The sequence below is a fragment of the Pristis pectinata genome, chromosome 2 (genome assembly GCF_009764475.1).
Source record: "Pristis pectinata isolate sPriPec2 chromosome 2, sPriPec2.1.pri, whole genome shotgun sequence".
In the NCBI taxonomy this organism is placed as follows: Eukaryota; Metazoa; Chordata; class Chondrichthyes; order Rhinopristiformes; family Pristidae; genus Pristis; species Pristis pectinata.
Genome location: NC_067406.1, coordinates 31,850,235 through 31,876,126, shown reverse-complemented (window position 1 = coordinate 31,876,126; position 25,892 = coordinate 31,850,235). Strand labels below are relative to the sequence as shown.

Here is a 25,892-nt window from a genome sequence, read left to right as displayed (position 1 = left end):
CAATACTCTCTAAACCAGGCAGCATCCTGGTAAATCTCCTCTGCACCCTCTCCAACGCCTCCACATCCTTCCTATAATGAGGCGACCAGAACTGAACACCGTACTCTAAGTGTGGCCTAACTAGAGTCTTGTAAAGCTGCATCATCACCTCGCGGCTCTTACTCAATCCCGCGACTTATGAAAGCCAACATCCCATTGGCCTTCTTAACTGCTCTTTCCACCTGTGAGGCAACTTTCAACTTTCAATCCCGTCACCTTCAAAGGTTTCTCTGTACATTATCCCATTTAACTCCTATTCTCATTCTCCTTTCCAAAGGACATTATTTCAAAGACCTCTTTATTAAGTGTCATCTAAAATGATTCTGCCCATTTCATCAGCCTAGGTCCTGTAACCATCATTCTCATGGTTTACGATTTTTGAGTTTCTCATCGGAAAAACTTCGAAATTTTGCCCAGTATCCCCAAAGCCAGCTGATTGATTTCCATCAAAAAGTGCATTGATGCCAATAGTGTTTAGTATATCCCATTGCAATATCCATACAGAAACAACGGCTGCAGGTCTGACAGATCCTAATTACGCTACAAATCCAACAGCTGAACTCCAACATCTACCACTAAGAAGCTGTGGGGTAACACCAACTCCCACAGGTTTCTCTCCAAGTCATACACCATCCTTTTTTCATGGTCACTAGGTCTGAATCCTAGAACTTTCTACCTATTGTTCAATTTTTTGGGCAAGGCCAATATTTTTTGAGAAATCTGTGGAAGATGGTGTTACCCCGCACCTTCTTAGTGGTAGAGGTTGGGGTTTGGCTGTTGGATTAGCCCCGGCAGTGGCTTTTGTTGATTATACATATTGCAGGAACTATGTGCCAGAGGTAGAGGAAATGAATATTTACCTATTATTAAAGAACAGTGCAGTAGGGAAGAGGCAGGGAAGAGAATTCTCCCATGATACTAAATATTAAGGAAAATATTTGCATATACAAATATTCTTTGGCAATAGCTTTCTTTTTGACTGTGCTAGGCATCAAGGTCTCCTTCAGCAGAATAACAAACGAGAAATATGATGTAGATTCAGAATTATGCTGATTTTTTGATTGTGGACTGTATTTTGAGTATCAAATAGTAAAGATCCATTCACTTAACCTTAAAAGTCTACACATCACAAATCTAAACCAAACTTAAATTGTAACAGAGAAACAAGCCACCTAGCTCAACCAGTCTATCTTTGATGTTTAATTTTCACGTAAACAATAAACCAAATCCCACGTGCCTATGTCATTACACAATTACCCAACCTCTGTTGATTTGGTTTCTGCTTCCCTTATCTCTGACGGTGCACTTTCCAGCCTCTCAATCCTCAGTGTAAAAAATAATTCTCCTGCTGTCCATCCTAAATTTTCTGCATTTAATTGTATGTCTACAGTATATCCCCTCAGCTGCTGGAAGCAGCCTTGCTTAGTAATTCACACCAGTCAGTGGTATTCCTTTTGTTGAGTCACATCAGCATGTACCACATGTAACTTAGAATATAGAAAAGTACAATACAGGAACAGGCCCTTTGGCACACATTATCTGTGATTTATTCCATTAATTTCAATTAGATGGCACACTTTCAGGATACAAAGCTACTAATGGCAGAACAACTTGGTTGGGTGGGACTTGAAAGTATATCTCTGATCCTTCAGCATCACTGGTCTAAACCATGGAACTCCATCACAAAATTGTGAGAGTACCTTCAGCAGAATGAGTGCAGTGGTTTAAGATTGCTGCTCATTACCACCTTGTTGAAGGCAATTCATAGGTGATAAATGCTGGCTCTGCCGGTGATATCCTCATCACATTAAAAGAAAGAAATTATTGCAACTTTTTTTTTAAAAAGAGTGCATTCAATTCAATAAAGCACTTTATTAATAATAATAATAGATGAGGTTATTGGAACAAGATGTGAATAAATTCCTGTTTGGGAGGATAATGCAGAACTTGCCTCAAATTGGTTAAAATAGTTGATGGTAGATTTGAAAAAGAAGGCTGAGTAAACAAAATTGCTCTACCCGAAACATTTCTACGTTACTAGAGGGAGAGACAAACGGGTTCCCTTAACTTCTTGTTCCATGGTCATCATTCACATTAAAATGCCTGCTTAAATATTTAATCATCTTTGAACTTGTTTCAAAACTATCATGTCCCCTTCACAATATTAATAACCCAAAAACAAGAAACCTTTTGTCTTCTCATTCAAACCCTCACCAATGTAATTAATGCCTTTTTTATTTAATTACTGATTTGTAGCTACCTATTTTAAATAAAATAATGCAAATAATTTACAGTCAAAATGACCTCTTTAAATTTAGTTTGTATAAAGAACTTACTTCAGAATTTATATCCCAGTTCAATATAAAATCTTGACTCATGCAGAAATCTTTCCTAATTACTTCAATTGTTCAGCTCACTAATTATTAATCTTATGGAGCATATCTAATATCCTTTCCAAAATAATAATTTAATGAAAATTACATGTGGTAATTCAATAATTTAATCTTGTTCCAGTTGTGACAAAAACAATAACTTGTATATTAAAGTGTACATACTTCATTAGGCCCTATATAGCATTAAAAAAAATGATTTTGTTTAAATACCAAATGTAGATGCCATCACATGTAAGGAGAGATAAGTTACATATCTGGCTTGTAGAGTTAGCAACAGCTTACTTCGGGTGTCAGTTCCCAAGGGAGAAAGTGGTGGGTGTAATAAAAAATGTTCCTTTTTTGTCTACAACTTATTTGGGAGAAGTGCTCTTTTACTTTGTTGTCCCACACAGAGTTAAAAACAAGGATCTGATCTAACCTAAAAGGTCTAAATTTGATGGCAGTAGTAATATTCAAAGCATTGGAACGTCATGTTTCAATTGAACAAGATGTTGGTGAGACCACACTTGGAGTATTGTGTGCAGTTCTGGTTGCCTAGCTATAGGAAGGATGTCATTCAGCTGGAAATAGTGCAGAAAAGATTGCCAAGTATGTTACCAGGACTGCAGGGCTGGGTTATAAGGAGAGACTGAATAGGCTGGGCTTTATCCCCTGGAGCGCAGGATACCTTATAGATGCATATCAAATCATGAGGGGCATAGATAAGGTGAATGGATCACAGTCTTTTTTCCCAAGATAGCGGAATCTAAAACAAGACGGCATAGATTTAAGGTAGAAGGGGAAAGATTTAAAGCAGACCTGAGGGGCAACTTTTTCCACACAGAGGGTGGTGGGTACGTGGGACAAGCTGCCAGAGGAAGCTGTAGGGGCAGGTACAATTACAATGTTTAAAAGACATTTGGACAGGTACACGGATAGGAAAGGTTTATAGGGAAATGAGCCAAATGCAGGCAAATGGGACTAGCTCAGGTAGGCAACTTGGTCGGCGTGGACAAGTTGGGCCAAAGGGCCTGTTTCCATGCTGTATAACTCTGTGACTCTACAGCTTGTTGATGTTGGGTATGATTACTCTATGAAACTCAAAGTTTAAGACAGAAATCCCAAAATGTCAGTGAGTCCTCCATAGGCTACTGTTTCTGCAGCATTTTCTTCTGTAATCAATGGAAGTCACTTGATTGAATGTAAATTTCAGCTATTTATAAATTTGCCCCATTAAAAAACATCTCTAACTATGCTTTGTGATAAGACCCAATAGTGTTCTGAGCTAGAATTATTGCTCAAACTGTCTGATCAAAAATACTAATTTTATTCATGTGTATTGCATAGAATATTGCAAAATATAACGATCTCATTTCTTTTAAAGATTTGTTTACCATACTTTAGATTTTATTTTAAACAAGCATGTTTGCTCCACATATTTAGCACTCCATACAATAGTCAAAATATGTACCATATTTTCAAGAAATGTGACAATATTAATAAGCCTAGGGGGATTGTACAGTACAGACAGTTTGTAGCTCACATGTCCAGACAATTAGCAACATTTAACAACCTAGCAAGCCAAGAGACAACCAAGGGTTCTTTGAGGAGGGAGGAGGGGCATGTATTTTTAAAGATTAAACCATCACTTCTTCTTGGATGATCTTTGTAGTTTTTGACTACTAACAAATCCTATGAAATTCACAAAACAATAACAACCAAAGCTCCAATGTCATGGTTTGATCTACAAAAGCTTGGGAAATGTTAAGTGATCAAAAAGCTGTTGCATTAAAAACCATTTGAACAATTACCAGCAAACAACTGAAGACGACTCCATTTGAAACCTTGTGGCCTTTGAGGGGCTGGTTTAAACAGGCAGGCAAACAGAACTACTGCAATTTGTAAACCACTATGTCACAAGGAGTGGATTATTTACAGAATGGTATTTTAAGGGAATGATGCAGTTGCATCAAGCTAAGAAAGAAAATAAAGACAGCAATTCATCAGAAAGGGAATGGGTGGGGGCGAGGCGGGAACAGCCAGTGGGGGGGGGGGGGGGGGTATAGAGGAGTTGAAGTTGTTTTCCACCCAAGTAGTGCCAGCACTTCCTCCTTTTTGAAACCTCACTGCCTCCTGCCTCTCCTTGTTAAAGTATTTTTGCTCTAATTATACAACTGAATTATATAACTGAATATGACCTTTTTCCAGACTTCTTTTTAAAATAGTCTCCACTGTAATGTGCTAAACACAGTCAATTTACTCTCAGCATAGTTGCCCAAAAGATAGCTTGGAAACACTCAAGAGCAATAGGATGTCACAGTAGTTAGTGGTGCTGTCTCAGCTCCAGGTACCCAAGTTCAATCCTGAAGTCGGGTGCCGTCTAAGTGGAGTTTGCACATTCTCACTATGAATGAAGAACAGGCGCTTCTGTTTTCTCCCACATCCGAAAGCCATGCTGGTAGGTTAAGTGGCTACCATAAATTACAAAAGAATGAAAGCACATGTGGAAGTGGGGGGGAGGGCAGAAAGATTTCATGGCTATCTGGGAGAGAACAAGTTGAGGAATAGAAGAAGGGCAATGGGACCGAAGCAATTACTCTGCTGGGAGCTAAAAAGACCTGGCGGGCCAAATGGCTCCGTTCTGCATCGTACTATCTAATAAACAACAATGTTCACTAGTTAGTCAGGTTTTAACAATATTCTTGAGTGACTAAACATCAAACAAGATCAAGCTTCCAAACACCATTCCTAATCTCTCTCTCCTTGGCTCAACATCTGCACTCTTCATGACTGCCTGTGCAATACTTTGGAACATTCTTTACGTTAAAGGTACTACAAGCATCAAGTCATTACAAATGGCTGCAAAACAAAAACAGAAACTCAGTTGGCTGCTGTCTGAGAGACTTTCAGTCAGTTCAATGGTACTCCCATTCTCAGCATCTTCTCTCCAATTGTCATTAATGATTAATACTACTTAAAAAGTAACTCAACTAAGGGAAAGTCAGATCTTAAATCACAATACAAAAGAGAACCAATAAAAAGAATTGAGTGATTTGATCAATGGAAATAAAAATCAGGGCAGATGTAAAATAGTCTGCCAACTCATACACATTCACTTTACATTCTCAGCAAAAAGTCAGTAACAACTCACAAGTTTCATTGGTTTACATATACCCAAGTCTTGAAATTTTCTGTATTAACCAATAAAAAAAATGAAAAACCACATTCTGAAGCACCTACCTAATAGACTAACTGATTTTTCCACTGATAAGACTTTGTGCTAGCATGAAAAGTCATCCATGCAAAATTTACATTTTCATTCATTCTTATTTAACAGTCTTGTGGCTTTCAAAATACCCCATGAGCCACTGACTAATCCCATTTGCTTATGGGACACATTGGCCAGTGAATTGACAAAGGTGGGAAAGGCCAGAACAGTAAAGGCACAGGAAGAAAATGGGCCAAGAAACAAACAATATTCATGATGATGTGAAAGGAAATCAAGATTTTAATTGAAGTTAACAGAGGCAAAGTTGGAACTAAACTGTGTTATATTATCAATTAAGTCCAGTGCATTTTAACAGAGACTTGAAATTTATGCATCTCAAGAACATTTTTTATTAATATAAATTCTGAATTTTACCGAACAGTATAAAACAAAACCCAAACTCTAAAAGCAAAAAAAATTCAAGCCCTATATCTCAAGTTTGGTGTTCTAACTGGAACTTAAGTCACCAGTGAAGCAACAGCTCTAGGAACATCACTTTGTAAAATTCCAAGCTTACCAAGTTCAATAGTTGCTTAGGTTTAGCAGACCAGAATGTCAGGGAACTTGGACAGCAGATTGGAATTTGCAAGGTCCAAATGAAAGGGAAATAGCTTAAATAATATCCCTGAAAGATCAGGTCACATGTGTCTACAGGCCCTTCTTTACTGAACACATCTTGTAGCCCTGTAAATGTGGGACATTCTGCTGCAATCAAAAGTAAATGTGACCAATCACATTAAATCAAATAATACACAGCTCTGTAAAGAGTAATACCAAGTGCATATAACACGGTTCAAGGTCCTTACAGCTGACACCAGCTTTACAATTTCTGTTTATGTCTATCAGATTTTGTGATCATTGATTAAGGTTTCCTTTCTCGAGAATTTAGAATTTATTATTCTAAGGCCCAATTAATCCAATGGTTTTTATGTTCCTCTATTCATAAACACTGGTACTGATACCCTAATTTGGATTTGGTCCCACTCATTCATCAACAATTTGCTCTCTGAACTTCATTGGTTCCTGGTCCACCATGACTCCATTTTTAAGTTTTCAAATTGTTTTCAAATCCTTCCAATGGTTTCAGCATTCCCCATCACTTTAATCTCCTCCAGTTTAAAATCCACCAAGAGCTCAAGAGATCCTCCGACTGTGGTGGCATCTACATCTCTGCCCTTTCTCACCTCCTTACTGGTGGCCAGGTATTCACTTGTTACAGAGCATGGGAACAGAAAATCGTCGGCCCACTGTCCACACCGATCATCAAGCACCCATTTTTACACTAATCCCACTCTAATCCTTATTATTCTCCCACATTTCAATCAACTCTTCACCCCCACATTCTCCTACTTGTCTACAAACGAGGGCAATAAACCTTCCAATCTGCACATCTTTGGGATATGGGAGGAAATTGAAACTTGGAAGAAACCCATGTGGTCACAGGGAAAGTGTGCAAACTCCTAAACGTCACACCTGGCCAAAAGCTTTGCAAGCCTTTCCCTAGGACCACTTCTCCACATGCCTCTCCTCTAAGATGCACAGTAAACTCTAGCTTTTTGGCCCAAGCTTATGAAGTCCCCTACCTTTTGGCTCAGTGTCAATTTTTGTCTAATTCCACTTCACTGGAGCATACAGAGCCATTTTTCTGCACTTGAAGCTTTACATTTATGCAATTTGTTGGTTTTTTGTTCTTAGCTGTATCTATCTAATACTGCAGGCATAATTAATGGTGTTTTCAAGAAGGACACGATTCATTCACCTCAAAAAAAAACAACCAGGACATTGCTGGGAAGCTAATACAAAATACTTGACTACATGCAACTTGAAAACAGTGCTCTTTGACACAACTTGATTTACCTGCCCTCCTGCTTCTGCAGCATTCTGGAAATGCGTGGCAAGCAAAATCTCATCCAGGAATGTCTCACTGCATTCCAAACACTTCATGCCATATCGGGAAAGCTTTGACGGATCTTCATCAAGGGGCATTGCTGGGAGAATGGGAGAACTGGCAGGGGCAGAGATCACAGCACTGGTTATACTTGTAACAGTTTTTGGAACAGCACTTGAACTGCTGCTGGCTGTTGTCAAGAGCGGCGCAGATATAGTAGTAGAAGAGACACTAGAACCGGAATTGGGAATGATCATCTGATCTGCAGGAATGGGTTTCATAATTAGATGGGAGCACTGCATTACCACACCCTTGTCCTTATGCCCACGTGCATGAGAAAGAAGACTGCATTTGTTGAAGAACACTAAATTCTTTGCACAGTGGTTACAGGTCACTTCAATCCGCACACTTCTCCGGTCATAATGCTGCGCCAAACTCTTCTCCAAAGCAAACGAGTCACCACATTCTAAGCACTTGTAACCACGGAGTGGTATAGTGATATTAGCATTAGTTGGAGGAGTAAGGTTGGGCATATAGATAGGAACTGGATTTACACTGCTCAGCACCTTGTTAAATGTCTCAACCACTGCATTCTGGGAATGGGCCACCACGTGAACCCTTGAAACTTTTTTTGGAGGCTGGGTGGAGGAAGTGGTGATTAGTGTCTGCTTTATGGGCTGTTGTGTTTTGGAAAGCACTTGACGGAGTTCCGATGTTGTTTGGGCAGACTGGGGCAGAAGGTTCAGGTTAGCAAGGTGGACAGTCTTTGGCACGAGTTTGGCATTTACAAGGCTGGATGCTGGCACCACCACTGTTTGCTGCTGCATAGCATTGGCAGCTTTGAGGATGGCGCTGCTGGCACTCTGAACTGAGGCAGCAGAGATAACAGTGGCTTTGACTGTAGTGTTGTTAGCAAACTTCAGGTTGATCACCTGTGATCCTGCAGTCTTTACAGCAGACACTGGAAGGAAAGCAGTGGCAACTGGTTTAATTGTAACCTGTTTTTGTGCAACATCAGGAGACGTTACTGCACCAGAAGCTGTAACCAGCGCTGACTGGATCGGAGTTGTGGGAGGCGAAGACACAGGAGACTCTGCAGGAGGAGATGACAAAAGTGATGAGACGATCATGGAGTTTGCCTGATCTGGTCCTCTTCTACCAAGCTCTTGCTCAACTTCCGGCATGATTCTGGTCACCATTCTGGTAATTTCACCAGACGACGTTTTGATAGTCTTGATGCGGACCTTGGGGATGGCAGGCGGTGAGCTAGCAGGAGAAGAAGGGGACCCTTTCATGCTACTTTCACTGGACACACTCCGAGGGCTATCAGGCTGCTTGATGGAGGCTTTCTTCACCACTTCCATCGGGCTCTGAGGGCCCTCAGGAGATTTCTCAGTGACTCTTGGGCTTTCTCTGGATTCTTTTAAAACTGGAGAAGGGCCCCTGGAGACTGACTGTGTCTCCTTGATGGTGTCTGCTGCTGCCTTTTTAGCATTCAAAGCTGCAATTGCTGCAATGCATGAGGAAAGTTTGGAAGAGGATTTGGCCCTAAGATTTGAAGAGCAAGCAACAGTCACTCCAGCTTTCTCAACACTTTTGCCATCAAGGGTTCTATTGTCAAGCTGCTTTTCAGAGGAACTCTTAAAGCTCTTTTCAGCATCCTCATCAGACAACTTCTCATCCAGATTTCGGGCTTTAAAGGTCTCAAGAGTCCCCGGGTTAACACTGGAGCTTTCACCCTCTCTGTTGCTTTTCATTATTTTACTCTTCTGTTCAGCATCCGGGGCAGACACTTCTGGTTTGACCATGTTTTCCCCTCCTGGCTTCCTTGTCTTCTCACAATCTCGTTCTGCAGGTGGGCTCGGAAGTACATTTGCTTGAAAAACCGGTTGACTTTCCTCTTTGACAAGTGGAGGATCATCAACTTCTATTTTATCGTCATCCTCAAACTCTTCCGCACTAGAAATAGGGCTGAACTGGCTGAAGGCAGAATCTTTGAGTCCGGTTTCAGAGCCTTCAATGGCCTCGGCTCTGGACAAATCTAATTTAGCTTCGGCCACTGGTGCTCCTTCACTCCTGACTGACTTACTGTTTGATTCTTTAGAATATCCATCCAAAGCTGACACACTCAGGAAGCCATTGTGCAAGCCATTTCCTGAAGAATGATGATTTTCTTTATCGAGAGCTGGGGTTTCTGTGGCTGTGGCTGCAGCCTCGCATGAGTCCAGAGTTCGGATGTTTTTTACAATAACACTTACTACCCCATCAGGCGCAGAGGGAACCTGAGCATCATCATCCACTTGAATACTTTGTTTCAGTTGTCCTTCATTCTCATCATGTGCAGATTCAATTGCTGCTTTAGGATCAACCTGCATATCTGGGATGTCAAAAGCAGCAAGCAGGTCATCGAAATCTGGGGTTTTCATATCCCCCATGATCATCAATTTATAGGTATGCAAAGCTGCAAGAAACAAAAAACAAAGTTACATCATTTGTTGCTTTTCATTATGGTAATAAACTGAACTTCATTCCTTTCCCCAATTTACCTCCTTTCATGGGTGAGGCTGTTAAGCAAACAAGATGAACCACAGGAAGTCAAGCAGTATCCATCGAGGCAAAGGGATGGTTGACGTTTCAGTTCGAGACCCTGCATCGGGACTGAGAGTGTAGAGGGAAGATAGCCAGTAAATAGAAGTGAGAGGGAGGGGTGAGACAGAGGCTGGTAGGTGATAGGTGGAACCAGATAAGGGAGGGATGTTGGGCAGATAGAACCAGATTGGGAAGTGTGATGAGTCTAGGTAAAAAGGTTGGGAGGAGGAAACATGGAAAAAGTGAACCAAGAGAGAGGGGACCTGGGTAGACTGGTGGGAGTGGGATAGGAACATAATTGGAAAATTCAATGTTCATGCCACTGGGCTGTAGGCTACCCAAGCGAAATACAAAATGTTGTTCTTCTGGTTTGTGTTTGGCCTTACTGTGGCAGTGGAGAAGGCAGAGGACAGGCTGGTCAGTGTGGGAATGGGAAATGAGTTGAAATGACATGCAACTGGAAGCTCAGGATGGCCATTGTGGACAGACCACGAGCACTCTGCAAAACAGTTGACTCGATTATGCTTGGCCTGCTAGAGGAGGCACCAAATGCAGCAGACTAGGTTGGAGGAGGTGCACATGAATCTCTGCCTTGCCTGGAAGGGCTATTTAGATCCCTGTATGGTGGTAAGGGAGGTGGTGTAGGGACAAGTGTTGCAGTGTCTACAGTTGCAAGGTAAATGGAGAGGGGTGGCTGGGAAGGGATGAGCAAAGAGAAAGAGAGAGAGAAGTCCCTGTGGAAAGCAAAAGGGGAGGGAAGAAGGGAAGATGTGGCTGGTGGTGGGAACCTGTTGGAGCTGGTGGAAGTGGCAAAGAATGATGTGCTGGATGCGGTGGGGTGAAAGGTGAGGACCAGGAGACTGCTATCTCTGTTTTGTCTGGGGAGAGGGGTGGTAAGACAGAATTTTCCAAATTCAGGTACCCCCCTACTCCCCGTATTCCTTTCCATCTCCCACCAGACCACACAGCTTCTCTCCCCCTTTATTCACCATTTCCATCCCCTCCGCTTACCACCCCACCCCACCCCACCCCACCCCGCCCCCCCCTTTACCTAGACTCATTATCCTCCTTCACCTGGTTCCATCTACCTGGGTTTCTACTCCTTTGGTTCACCTTTCCTATCTCCTCCCCAACCCATCTGCCCATCATCCCTCCCTTATCTGGTTCCACCTATTACCTACCAGCCTCTGTCACTACCCTTGCCACTCCCCTCCTACATCTGGCTCCACCGGCCTATTTTCTTCTTTTTTATATATTTCTACATATCATCTACCACTCCTGTATCCCCCTCAGCTGGTTCCACCTATCGCCTACCAGTCTCAGTCTCACCCCTCCCCCTCACTTCTATATATTGGCTATCTGCCCTCTACACTCCTGATGCAGAGTTTTAATCCAAAATGTCATCCATCCCTTTTCCTCTACAGATTTCCTCAACCCGCTGAGTTCTTCCAGTGGTTTATTTTTTACTCCAGGTTCCAGCATCTGCAGTTGCTTGTGTCTCCGAACTACAGGAAGTAATCTAGAACTTATTCAATTTAAACAGATATACAGTTCACCAGTATTCATATAATACAACTCTACAATTAGCACAGTCACCTAATATTTTACCCCAAAGATTTGCATGCAAGATATATATCTTGGCTTAAGATTCACAATGGTGCACACAACTTGAAAAAAGGAGTTGTTTCAATAAACATATCACATATTCGTTAAAAATAAATACCTCCATTTATAAAAGTATCTTTCACAACCTCAAGATGTCCCTAAGTAAGCTATAGCCAATACAATACTTCTTAAGAATAATCTTGACATGAGATTACACACCATATATGGCATAGAAACAGGTCATTTGGCCCAAATTGTTCATGTCAGTGCTTATACACCACGTAACGCCAATTAACCCATTCCTCCTTTCCTCATTCCCTTCTCCCTTATGCACTTGTCTGCCCTCTCCTCAAATGTAAATGTCTGATAAGACCCTAAGAATTAGCATTAGGAGTAGACTATCTGGCCCATTTGTCAAGATCATGATTTATCTTCTCCCTCAACATTACTTTCCATAGAACCATAGAACAATATGGCACAATACAGGCCCTTTGACCCACTATGTTGTGCCACCCTTCAAACCACACCTAAGACTATCTAACCACTTCCTCCCACATATCCCTCTAACTTAAATTCCTCCATATGCTTATCTAACAATCTCTTGAACTTGACCAATGTATCAGCCTCCACCACCACCCCAGGCAGCACATTCCATGCACCAACCACTCTCTGTGTGAAAAACCTCCCTCTGACGTCACCCTTGAACTTCCCACCCAATACCTTAAAGCCATGTCCTCTTGTTTTGAGCATTGGCGCCCTGGGAAAGAGGCGCTGGCTGTCCACTCTATCTATTCCTCTCAATATCTTGTATAGCTCTATCATGTCTCCCCTCTTCCTCCTCCTCTCCAATGAGAACAGCCCGAGCTCCTTTAGTCTCTCCTCATAATCCATACTCTCTAATCCAGGCAGCATCCTGGTAAATCTCCTCTGCACCCTTTCCACTGCCTCCACATCCTTCCTATAATGAGGCGACCAGAATTGGACACAGTACTCTAAGTGTGGTCTAACCAGAGTTTTGTAAAGCTGTATCATCACTTCGCGGCTCTTAAACTCGATCCCACAACTTATGAAAGCTAACATCCCATAAGCTTTCTTAACTGCTCTATCCACCTGCGAGGCAACTTACAGTGATCTGTGGATATGAATCCCCAGATCCCTCTTTTCCTCTACACTGCCCAGAATCCTGCCATTTACCTTGTACTCCGCCTTGGAGTTCGTCCTCCCAAAGCGTACTACCTCGCACTTCTCTGGATTGAACTCCATCTGCCACTTGTCAGCCCAGCTCTGAATCCTATCAATACCCCTCTGCAAACTTCTACAGCCCTCCACACTATCCACAACACTACCGATCTTTGTGTCATCTGCAAACTTGCGAACCCAGCCTTCCACCCCCTCATCTAAGTCGTTAATAAATATCACAAAAAGTAGAGGTCCCAGAACCGATCCCTGCGGGACACCACTAGTCACAGCCCTCCAATCCAAATGCACTCCCTCCACCTTAATCCTCTGCTTTCTACAGGCAAGCCAATTTTGAATCCACACGGCCAAGTTTCCCTGGATCCCTTGGCCTCTGACCTTCTGAAGAAGACTACCATGCGGAACCTTGTCAAACCCCTTACTAAAATCCATGTAGACCACGTTCACTGTACTACCCTCATCAATCTTCCTGTTCACCTCCTCAAAGAACCCTATCGGGCTTGTGAGGTAAGATCTTCCCTTCACAAAGCCATGCTGGCTGTCCATAATCAGTCCATGTTTCTCCAAATGCTCATAGATCCTATCTCTTAGAATCCTATCCAACAGCTTACCCACCACAGACGCAAGGCTCACTGGTCTGTAATTCCCTTGACTATCCCTACTACCTTTTTGGAATAAGGGGACAACATTCACCACCCTCCAATCCTCCGATACCATCCCTGTTGACAACAAGGACTTAAAGATCCTAACCAACGGTTCAGCAATCTCCTCGCTTGCCTCACAAAGCAGCCTGGGGAATATTCCATCAGGCCCCGGGGACTTATCTGTCCTAATATTTTCTAACAACTCCAACACATCCTGTCTCTTAATATTTACATACTCTGGAACATTACCCTTATCAATGCTGTCCTCAGCATCATCAAGACCCCTCTCCTTGGTGAATACTGAAGAGAAGTAGTCATTGAGAACCTCATCCACTTCCACAGCTTCCAGGCACATCCTCCCACCTTTGTCTTTAATCGGATCTACCATTACCCTAAGCCATCCTTCTGCTCTTTACATACGAGAAAAAAGCCTTGGGATTCTCCTGAACCCTACTTGCCAAAGCCTTTTCATGTCCCCTTCTTGCTCTCCTCAGCCCTTTCTTAAGCTCTTTCCTTGCTACTCTATATTCCTCACGAGCCCTGTCCAATCCTTGCTGCTTACATCTCATGTATGCTGCCCTCTTCTTCCTAAATAGTTGTTCCACCTCTCTCGTCACCCATGGTTCCTTCACCCTACCATTCCTTCTCTGCCTCACCGGGACAAATTTATCCCTAACATCCTGCAAGAGATCCCTGTACATTGACCACATCTCCATAGTACATTTCCCTTCAAAAATGTCACCCCAATTTACACTCCCAATTTCTCGCCTTATAGCCTCATAATTCGCCTTCCCCCAATTAAATATCTTCCTGTCCTCTTTGCTCCTATCCCTGTCCATGACAATTCTAAAGGTTATGGAGTAAAGGCCACTGTCCCCCAAATGCTTACCCTCCAATAGATCTGTCACCTGACCCGGTTCATTACCTAAAACTAGATCTAATATGGCATTCCCTCTAGTCGGCCTGTCAACATACTGGGTCAGGAATCCATCCTGGACACACTTAACAAACTGTGCCCCGTCTAAACCTTTGGTACTAAGTAGGTGCCAGTCAATATTTGGATAGTTGAAGTCTCCCATTTTCCTATACTGTCCCCACATCCCTCAATTTCCCTAATATCCAGAGATCTTGGTTTTCAATGAGTTCAACGACTCAGCCTTCATTGCCCTCCAAGGTAGAGATTCACCACTCACTGCACGAAGAATTTTCTCCTGATCCCAGTCCTAAATGGCCTAGCCCTTATTCTGAGACTGAAGAAAATAATAACCAGATAATCAGTTTAATTTTATCAAAGAGGAATAGATATTTGGCCAGGACAATGTTTGAAAAAGTGTCACAAGATCTTTTACATTAGCCTAAAAACCAGATGGGATCTTAATTTATTATCTCAGCTGAAAGATAGAGCTAAAGCATTTCCAATTGCTATACTGAAGTGTTAACCTGGATTTATTTGTTATAGTTAAAAGTGTAACTAAAGAACATTAATTTGAGATTTAGTCTACAATATCAAGAGATGTAAAAAACTGAACAACGTAAACTTTATTATGTCAAGTGACATTGGAATTGCTATTCGACCTGGAGTAGGAGATAGTGAACTGCCTTGAACAGCTGCAGTCCTCTAGGGAAGGTATTCCCATTGTGCTGTTGGGATGGGTGTTCCTGGATTTAGACCAAGCAATGATAAAGAAACAGTGAAATATATTTAAGTCAGGATGGTGTGCAGCTTGGAGAGAAACATACAGGTGGTGGTATCCTTGTCCTTCTTGCAGAGAGACCTTGAGTGATGCAAGGTTCTGTCAGAGTAACTGCAGTGTAGATAGTACACACTGCAGCTACAGTGTGAGGAGGTGGAGATGATGAATGTTTAGAATGCTGGATGGGATGTCAATTAAGCAGGCTTCTTATGTAATTTGTAGATGGTGGAACGGCTTTGAGGTGCCAGGTCAGTCAATCGTCACAAGATACCTTGCCTCTGACCTGCTCTTATAGCCAGAGTCTTTTTTTTGAGGTTGGTGCAATTAAGTTTCTCATCAGTAGTGACCCCAGGATATTGACAGGGATTCAGTGATGATAATGTTATTGAATGTCAAAGATTGGTCATTAGGCTCTTTTTTGTTAGAGGTGGTCACTTGCCATTTATCAGTCCATGCTTGAATGCTGTCTTGGTCTTGTTGCATGCAGGCATGAACCACTTTTTCCTGAAGAACTGTAAATGGAACTAAACATTACTCAGTCAAAAAACATACCCACTTTTGATGGAATCATTGTTGAAGCAGCCAAAGGTGGTTGGCTCCATAACAGTGTCCTAAACAAATCGCCCAGCAATGTTCTAAAGCTAGGATAAATGATCTCTAAAAACCATAAACACATCCTTGTGCAAAGTACAAATGCAACTGCAGGAGTGTTTTCCCTTTGATGCCCTTGAACTTGATGCCCCATTTGATCAATACTGTCTTGATGTCAAGAGCATTCATTCTCCACTACAACATTCACTCTCCAACAGAAAGACTAATCAATAGAACAACTATTTTGTCAACTTTAATCTATGGCACAATGGTTATTAATATCTCTGTTTTAGACAATTGCATAATGGATTGAAAGTGTTGACATCACAAAATCAATCAGATTCAACACACTAAATTACACACAAAATTACAAGAACAAAATATAGCAAAGGTTAATAAAGAGTATATATAAAATTATGAGGGATATAGATAGGGTCAATTGCAGGAAACTTTTCTCCATGTGAGAAGTGGATAAAACTAGAAGACATAGGGTTAGATTAAGGGGGAAGAGATTTAGAGGAGATTCGAGGGTGACCATTTTTACCCTGACAGTGGCAAGTACCTGGAATGCACTGCCTGAGAGAGAGGTTGAAGCCAAGTCACTGACAGCATTTAAGAAGTGTCTGGATGAACATTTGAATCGCTTAAGCATAGAGGGATTTGGACCAAGTGCTGGGCAATGGGATTAATAAGGAAGGGTTCCCACTGGCTGGCATGGAAGAATAGGGCTGATTGCTGTACAATCCTCTGATTTTATAAATGTTAATTTCCCTTTTGAATGAAAACACAGCCAAACAAGCTGAGCCAATTCAATGCAATTGGCATGTTAGTTTTTGACAGAGACAACATTGGCAAAAGATATGGTGGAGAAAGAATGTTACACTTTAAAAAGCAATCCTGATGAGGAACATTCAATCTTTAGGATTACTTTGTCTCCAGGTGAAAAATACCTTACTAAGAAATGCACAGGCGATTGTTCCTTAAAACCAGCACACTGCCTCATTAAAAGGAGGAATTTTAATATAGTATGGTTAATGAGCAGAAGGCTGAGATTAGATTAATTGCTAACTAGCTCATTAGAGCCAGCAGAATGGATAAAATAGATTTTTCTGCAATGTATCTAACAGGACTTTTGTATAACAAAAGGAATTGCCAAACTTTCATGATATTGCTCACTGATAAACATTTATATATGAAAAATAAATCAAGTATTTGTTTGTCTCTCACCCCATCTATCAGAAATAGTTAGATTACATGATTGGAAATGTGCAACTTAATCCAATAATATAGAATCACAGAGTCCCTCACTGTTAACATCCTGAAGGTCGCCATTAATTAGAATCAGGAGCAATCGTCCCTACTTCCGACCTTACCATGGGAAAGTACTGGATGAAGCAGAAGATGGTAGAGCCAAGAAAGGCTTGAGGAACTCCTGCTGTGATGTCCTGTTGTGGGAGGTCAAGGACAATAAACCCAAAGAGTACCCTAGGCAATAAAAAAAAAGCTGCAAATATTCAGAAATTTAACCACTTTTAAAATATCTTGGGTGTGATGTGAATAACATAGAGGCTGAAAAAAATTGCATCAGCAAATGGTTACCATCCTGCCATACTCTCCTTGCCAAACTGGAAATCAACACTCAATTTCTTTTACACAGTTTCATACCAAGGAAAGCTTATCATACACCGTGACAGGCTAGGAATTTTTTTCCTTGGGGTGTAGGGGTGTATACAATCATGAGGGGCATAGAAAGGGTAAATGTACTCAGTCATTTTCCCAGGGCTGGGGAATCAAGAACTAGAGGGCATAGGTTTAAGGTGAGAGGGGAACGATTTAATAGGAACTTGAGGGGCAACTTTTTTTTTTACACACAGAGGGTGGATATATAGTATGTAGACTGAGCTGCCAGAGGAAATGGTCGAGGCAGGTACAATAACAACTTTAAAAGACAGTTGGACAGGTACATGGAAAGAAAAGGTTTAGAATGTTATGGGCCAAACACTGGCAAATGAGACTCACTCGGATGGGCATTTTGATCAGCATGGACCAGTTGGGTCGAAGGGCCTGTTTTCCTGCTGTATGACTATGACATGAAATATTTCTCATGTGCTGAATGGCTAAAATTAACACACTCAATTCCAAATCAGAAAATTTGAGGGACCAAGTAAAATAACCAGCTGAGGTATTTTACTTCAAGCAAGGGAAGTGGGGCCAGCAAGAAGAAACAACAGATGGCCATTATTCTTGCATCAGATGACCTCGGGGATCTGGGCCAACAAAGCTATTCAGGTGGCCTAGCAAATAAGAAAAGCTCTTCAACATAACTCATCTTCTCTTCATTTCTTGGTGGATGTCATTTTAATAGACATGGGAGCTCCATTCAGTTAGCAAGGGCCATACAAGCTAAAATTTGAATTTATCATAAATTTGGCCTGAATTTTTTTTCCCCAATCAACAAGGATTCTAAATTCAAAATATTCTTATTCCATTCCAAGAATCAGTACTTGTAAGTTACAGCACATGAAACAGGCCACTTGGCCTAGCAGATCTATGCTGGTGTTTGTGCTCCACACCAACCATCAACCACACTTCTTTAACTAACAATTTGTTTAATGCTTTCACCCTATTGTATTTATTAAACTTATTCTAAAATAAATTTGTATAATTCATCACAACTTCATTTCAGGTTCCTTACTTTTACCTTTGCCACAGTGGGAAAAGAAGATTCTCTCAAATTCCCTGTTAGATTTATTACTGAGCTATTTTATATTGATAGACTTTCTAAACTTTCTCTCCACATCAATCCAACCAAACACATTTATCATTTTAAAAGCCCTCCATTCGTTCATTAGTCAGATTACCCTTTCAGTTAAAGAAAATAGCTTTCAGTCTCTGTACAAAGCATGTATTTTTATTCTACCTTAAAATTAGCAGACTTTATTCATGACATTATGGACCTGAAATCTCTTTTATTCACTTCTGATCTCATTTCACTTAAAAACCTAGCAAGAAATAAAAGTTAAAAGTTACACCCAGTGCCATCCCTGAAACAGGTAACCAATGATATAACATGAAAAGTGCATCCACATTTTTCTGGGATACTTTTACTATTGAAGTTGCTTGGTTTTACTGAAGCCTACAAATCTCCACCCTATGCTCACACTTCTCCCGAATTTCAAATTATCCTTTTCAACTGTGAAGACAGCACTACTTCCATTCCAGATAATAGGAACTAATAGCAGCAATTAGATAAATATAAAAAAGTGCCCAGCAATGTATTTATTAAATCGGCTGATTATTCAAAATGACATATGTTGGATCATTTCAAAGTTGTCTTGCTTGACTTGCTCAATTGTACAGCAAAACTTGTACTGAGAAATTAACTGTTTCAAAACTAGACCTCCCATTTATTTAGTTCAAAATGATCTAAATAAAAACCAATTTGAAAAGTTCTCCCGAAAACACTGAAATTCTTGACAGTTTGATCAAGATAAAATTAAACAACTGCATTTTCATCAAATTAGTCAGAAATTTCACAAGAGGGTTTACTGGTTAAGTGTGGTGATTGTCACCAAAAAAATCATTTTTTTTTTATTTACAGCGTGGTAACAGGCCCTTCTGGCCCAACGAGTCCGCACCGCCCATTTTAAACCCCAAATTAACCTACCCGTACGTCTTTAGAACACAAGCAAACAAACAGCAATGAAATGAATGGCCAGTCAGTGTTGTTGAAGCAAGACTACTCCTCTCCAGGGCTCACAAAATTTGGCTTTTAATACTGTCTGTGGATTTTGAACATATGTTTGAACAACTAGAACAAGCAAATGGGTCCCCATCTGAAGGCTGGAAAAAGTGAGCAAGAATATAGAGATGAACTAATGTGAAACAAGTAGGTCACAGTCAGAGAAAGGGAGGAACACAGTGAGAAGGGAATTGTTAACAGTAATTGTGAGTCACCCCAACTCTGCTCGTGAAAGTCACATTAAAAGTGCTATCTTCAGTTACAAGGTTTGCCAAAAATCATTGTTGGTTTCCCTTGCGTAATGTCAATTTCAGAGTGATGTTCTCCATTGATCTATTGCAATTTTTCACAGCTGCTGGCATTTAGCCTCACAGGTGCAATCTCTGCAAACAGCTCTTAAAAGTACAATAAAAACAATGCTCCTCCACGGACAGAGCTACTGAATAAATGGATGCTGCAGTGATGGGATTTATGTTGGGAGACAGCAGTCTGGAATGCTCTAGAAACTAGGATGTTCAGAACAACCGTTATATTAACCATGGGAAAAGTAGTTCAGGCAATACATATTTTCACAATGTATTTTGATGACTTGGCAGTACTGGGCATAATTTGCAGATGACATTAAATTTAGAGGCATGGTTAACTGTGAGAAGGATAGCAATGAACTTGAAGAATATAGAGACAAACTGGTGGAATAGGTAGATGGGTGACAGATAACATTTAATGCTGTGAAATATGAAGTGTTGCTCCTTAGTAAAAAGAATGAGAAGAGGCAGTATAAATTAGAGGATACAACTGTAAGGAGTACAAGATCAGTGGGTAGCACAGTGGCACAGCAGTTAATGCTGCTATCTCACAGAGACCTGGGTTCCATCCTGACCTCAGGTACTGCCTGTGTGGAGTTTGTATCTTTTCTCTGTAACTATATGAGTATCTGCTGGGTGTTCCCATTTCCTCCCACATCCCAAAGAAGATATATAAAAATCTTTTTATATATTTTCTTTTGCCACTTATGTAAACTAAATACTAATTACACTAATTATTATTTAGTGTAAATAACCAGCAAAAAAAATCAATGGAAGGTTGAAGGCATGTGAAGGGAATAAGATGTAGGGGTACAGGCAAATGAGGAGAGAATGGACTATGGGATTGCTCCACTGGGAGTCAACATGGATTTGATGGTACGAATGGCCTCCTGTATCATAATAAGTATAAAAAACATACAGAGCTAGGTGCATACTTCTTTGGAAGTGAAGGGGCAGGTTGAGGAAGTAGCTTTAAAAAAGGGCATATGGGATTCTGGTCATAAAGGTGGACAAGTGACAAAAAGCAAACCACGAGTACAAAAACATAATTGCATAGGCTTCTCGAATGTTGACTTTTATCTAAAGGATACATTGGAATAAGTATGGAATTGACCCTTCATTTGTGAAAAAACATAAATTTGGAACACTACATTCAATTTTGGATACCAAATCCCAAGAAGGATGCTTCCAAGCTGGAAAGAGCAAAAGTTCAGGTTATGACAATATTCTGCATAAACGTGGCTTGCGTTCCCTTGAATTTAGGTGATTGACAAGTGATCTAATTGAGATGTTAAAGGTGATCAAGAGAGTTAAAGATGCTGCCCTGATCAAATTCTCCATGGGGAAGGAACAATTTCTTTGTTTATCTTTTTTTTCCATATATACACTCATTGTTATTGGGATTCTGGGCATTACCTATCCCTAGGTGCCCTTGAACCAAATGATTTACTGACCATTACAGAGGATATTTAAGAGTCAACCACAAGGTAGCCTGAAGTCTCATATAGGCCAGATTGGGAAAGGAACTTGTCTCCTAAAGAACAGTACTAAACCAGTTGTTTGTTTTAAACAACAATTCAGTTGTACCATATAAATTATTTCTAAGACTAGATTTTTTTCTAAATTCCAGATTATTAAATTCCACAGCTGCCATGGTGAGATTTGACCAAGCCTCTACTTGTTTGAATTAAGTTAATCACTGCAACACCACATAGTTGCCAGAATTATTATTTTATTGATACAGGCATGTCATCTGAGATTTCTCTTCATCTATTTGGCACCTTTGACAAAAGTTGTATGGCTTTAGTATACAGGACCAGCAACAATGAGAATCTTCAACCAACCAAACCAGATGAAATAATTTTGCCTGAAAAAGCATACCATAAGCCAGGAAGTAAAACCAAACAGGAGATGCACTGCATATTAAATCACTGCATTGGAAGTGAAGTGCAAATAGAAAAACTACTAGCTACATTAATTTTCTGAGGGATGGGACTCCATGCTTATAAAATTAATTTTTTCAGGACCAGTAATCACCAGCATTAATTACAACACCGCACATTAAAACTCTTCCATTCCTAAATACATCAGTCTTAACTTTCTAAGCTACCTTTAGTGTGGTCAAGTACTGAAAGTCTGCACTCTTACAGACAAGTTCAACACCTAATCTATTGATGAGGACTGCAACAGTATTCCCTGTGCCCTCTTCTCGTTACTACCATTGTGTAGGTGGTACAGGAGCCTGAAGACCCACACTCAATGATTTAAGAACAGCTTCTTCCCCTCTACCATCAGATTTTTCAGGGTTCAAATCCAGCCACTGTCTGTAAGAAGTTTGTACGTTCTCCCCTTGTCTGTGTGGGTTTCTTCCGGGTGCTCCGGTTTCCTCCCACATTCCAAAGACGTACAGGTTAGGAAGCCGTGGGCATGCTATGTTGGTGCCGGAAACGTGGCAACACTTGCGGGCTGCCCCCAGAACACTATGCAAAAGATGCATTTCACTGTGTGTTTCGATGTACATGTGACTAATAAAGATTATGTTACGTTATGTTGAAGCTGATTATCTAGATTGGTGTGTTTAATTGGCCATCCGCAAACACCAGAAGTTGCAGTCAGATTTACAAGTGACAAAAAAGCTGATAGCAAAATTAAGTTCTCAATTTTAAAATTAGGAGTGATATGAAAAACTATTTTTCCCCCATAAGCATGAGGGTGGTGAAATCTGGACCCTCAATTCCCCAAAAGCTAGCCAATGCGAGTGCAGCAAGATCATTGTTGGGCAAAGATAGTCAAAAAAAAAACATAAGGTAAATAGGGCACAGCCAAATATCAAGCTTGATCTAGCTTACAGAAATGACTCAAGGAGCTGAAGGGTTTCATCCTCTTGGGTCCTCCAGCAACTACAACTCCAGGGTATTTCCACCAACTGATATTTTGAGGCATCTCTTAGTGTCAGACCAAAGCCTATGACTCTCACTTCCCTCTCTGGAATTCAGCATTTGTACCAAATCTGAACATAACTCAAGAAAAAGAAGCAGGAGTAAGCCATTTGGCCCTGCAAGCCTTCTCCACCATTCATCAATACTATGGTTAATCTATGTCTCAATTCCCTTAACAAATTCCTTTAAACAACTCCCAGAAACTTATCAACCTCTGTTTTGAATATACTCAGCGACTGAGCCTCCACAGCTCTCCAAAATAGGGAATTCCAAAGATTCATCATCTTCTGCATGAAGAAATTTCTCCTTGACTCAGTCCTAAATGGCCTATCCCTTGATACTATAGATCTCCAGATTCTAGTGGTTCTAGATCTCTCAGCCAGGGGAAACATCCTCATTGCATACAGCCTGTCGAGTCCAGTAAGAAATTTTTGTTTCAATAATATCTCCTTTCATTCTTCTAGACCCTAGAGAACATAAGCATAGTTTACAAAATCATTCCTCAAAGCAAATATACCATAGAGGACAGCAAAGATTCACAAGACTGATTGCAGGAATGGAGAGTATGATCCTTCTTAAGATAGGAAACCAAAACTGTACACAGTTGTCCTGGTGCTGTCTTCTCAAGATCCTGTGGAATTGCAGTATGATAGAAATCTTTACTCTTGTACTCCAATCCCCTTGTAATATAGGCCAATATACCATTCGCCTTCCTAATCACTTGCTACACCTGCATGTTGGCTTTCAGTGACTTGTGTACAAGGACACCCATGTTCCTTTGAATATCAATATTACCCAATCTCTCACCATTTAAAAATACTCTTTGTCTGTTTTGATCACCGAAGTGGATAATTTTCCATTTTTCCACGTTATATTCCATCTGCCATGTTCTCAATTAACTTCTCTCCCTTAAAGTCTCCACACATCCTCCTCCCTACTCATAATCCCACTTAGTTTTGTATCAAGGATTAGGGTTGTGTGTTCATTTTCATTCTCTCCTCCTTTTATTGATTCCGGTTTTAAGATCAATCACTGGTTATTCTCCAATTCTAAAGGGCTCAATTTGCAATTCTTCTCCAAAGTCATTCATTCGTTGGAACAGTTCAATTTTTTGGTTCAAATTTGCCACATTTTGCTCTCTAAAATTGATTATAGTAAACCTACTGCAGCTTCATCTATTACCTTCACATGCTGTAATAAATGTTTAATGAAGAATGAAGAATAGACTGCAAGTTACAAATCTTTGAAATTGAATTGAGGGGAAATTTGCTGCCCAGCACAAATAGCCTTGATTATCATTTTGGGATTTCTCTAACAAAACACATCAACATATACTGATTGCATGTCTCAATTCCAGTTATGGTCTCCTGCTGACAAGAATTGTTGGAAGGATCTCCTTTGAGTTTGCTTCAGTGACAAGTATATTATGGTTTATTACCATAGAAATCAAAGGTTGTTATTTCCCTATTATTCAGGCTTTCAACAAGAGATTTTAACACTAAACAATGAGCTGAGGATAGATTTTGCAAAGATACACCTGTCTGATGAATTACTCAACGGAGCCAGATTAAGTCAACTCCAAGCTATGTACAAAGGTACCCAGGATACAGTCAAAGCTGAATTGCTGTTTTTCCAGTTACTCAGAGATTAAATGTCTCTTACCAACCTCATCAACAATTACCGTTATTTATATAGTGTAGCAGCCAGCTACACACTACGAAATGAAGACACAGAGTCGCTGGTTCGAAATCAGAAATCGAATGAACGACAGGGGCGCGGTGCGCCTTAAATACCCAAAAACTTCCCGCGCTACAGTTCCCGCGCTGACGTCACGTGCGGGTCACCTGACCTTCCCGCGCGCGGGCCTTCCTAGCCCGACGATGGGGAAGAAGGAGGGCCCTGCGCCATCTTGGATCGGGGCCTCCAACAACGTTCGCGATGTCGGGAGCCGGTTCGATGCCGGTGCGGTGAGTCGCTACGTAACCCCCCCACAGAACCAGCGATACCGTCGTGAAAACCAGAATTAAATAAACTATGACCTGGGTGGCCTGCCCCTGCGTCACGCTCGCTGGATCACCACGGGTTGGTCCAAGTCTAAATGAGCCGGCTTCAGCCGGTCAATTGTAAAAACCTCCTCGCGCCCCCCAATGTCCAGCACGAACGTAGACCCATTGTTCCTGACAACCCGGAATGGCCCTTCGTAAGGCCGCTGCAGCGGTGTTCTGTGTGCGCCCCTCCTGACGAAGACAGACTTACAGTCTTGGAGGGAAGTCGGCATACGGGTCAGGGCCTGTCCATGTCGCGAGGTGCGTATCGGGGCCAGGATTCCAAGCCGTTCATGCAGTCGGTCGAGCGCCCCGGCAGGTTCTTCCTCTGCCCCCGACGGGCTGGTAGGAAATCGCCCGGGACGACTAAGGGCATTCCGTAGACTATCTCCGCGGATGAGGCATTTAGGTCCTCTTTTGGCGTGGTGCATATCCCCAGCAGAACCCAGGGGAGTTCATCTACCCAGTTGGGCCCCTTAAGGCGGGCCATGAGTGCCGACTTCAGGTGTCGATGGAACCTCTCCACCAGCCCATTGATAGGCGGTGGTGAGGTGAATCTGGGAACCCCACAAGTCGGCGACAGCAGACCACAGGCCGGAGGTGAATTGAGCTCCCCTGTCTGAGGTGATACGTGCCAGGACACCAAAACGGGCCACCCAAGTTGACAAAAGGGCCCGTACGCAGGACTGGGTGGAGGTGTCCGCGAGGGGAATGGCTTCAGGCCAGCGGGTAAAACGGTTGACAATCGTGAGGAGGTACTGCGCTCCTTGGGAGACTGGGAGTGGGCCGACCAGGTCAACATGGATATCATCGAACCTCCTGCGGGTAGGTTGAAAATCCTGCAGGGGGGCCTTGACATGCTGCTGTACTTTCAAGGTCTGGCAGTGTGTGCAGGACCGGGCCCATTCAGAAACCTGTTTACGCAGGCCATACCAGACAAACTCGTCGGACATCATCTGGACAGTAGTCCGGAT

At 41.6% G+C, this 25,892-nt stretch overlaps 1 protein-coding gene across 9 annotated transcripts in view; it reads right to left on the bottom strand.

Moving 5' to 3' along the window:
- The window catches only part of znf532 (zinc finger protein 532), a 146,702-nt gene that overhangs the window by 53,950 nt on the left and 66,860 nt on the right, over positions 1 to 25,892 (bottom strand). For 7 of the 9 annotated variants that reach the window (XM_052038235.1, XM_052038187.1, XM_052038242.1 and 4 more), the window contains one exon: positions 7,537 to 10,028. In XM_052038235.1, coding sequence (XP_051894195.1) covers positions 7,537 to 10,008 — 2,472 coding nt within the window. In that variant the 5' untranslated portion in view covers positions 10,009 to 10,028. Of the gene's footprint in view, positions 1 to 7,536; positions 10,029 to 10,113; positions 10,194 to 17,260; positions 17,374 to 25,892 lie in introns of those variants that run through there. The other 2 variants (XM_052038257.1, XM_052038217.1) reach the window with 2 other exon arrangements.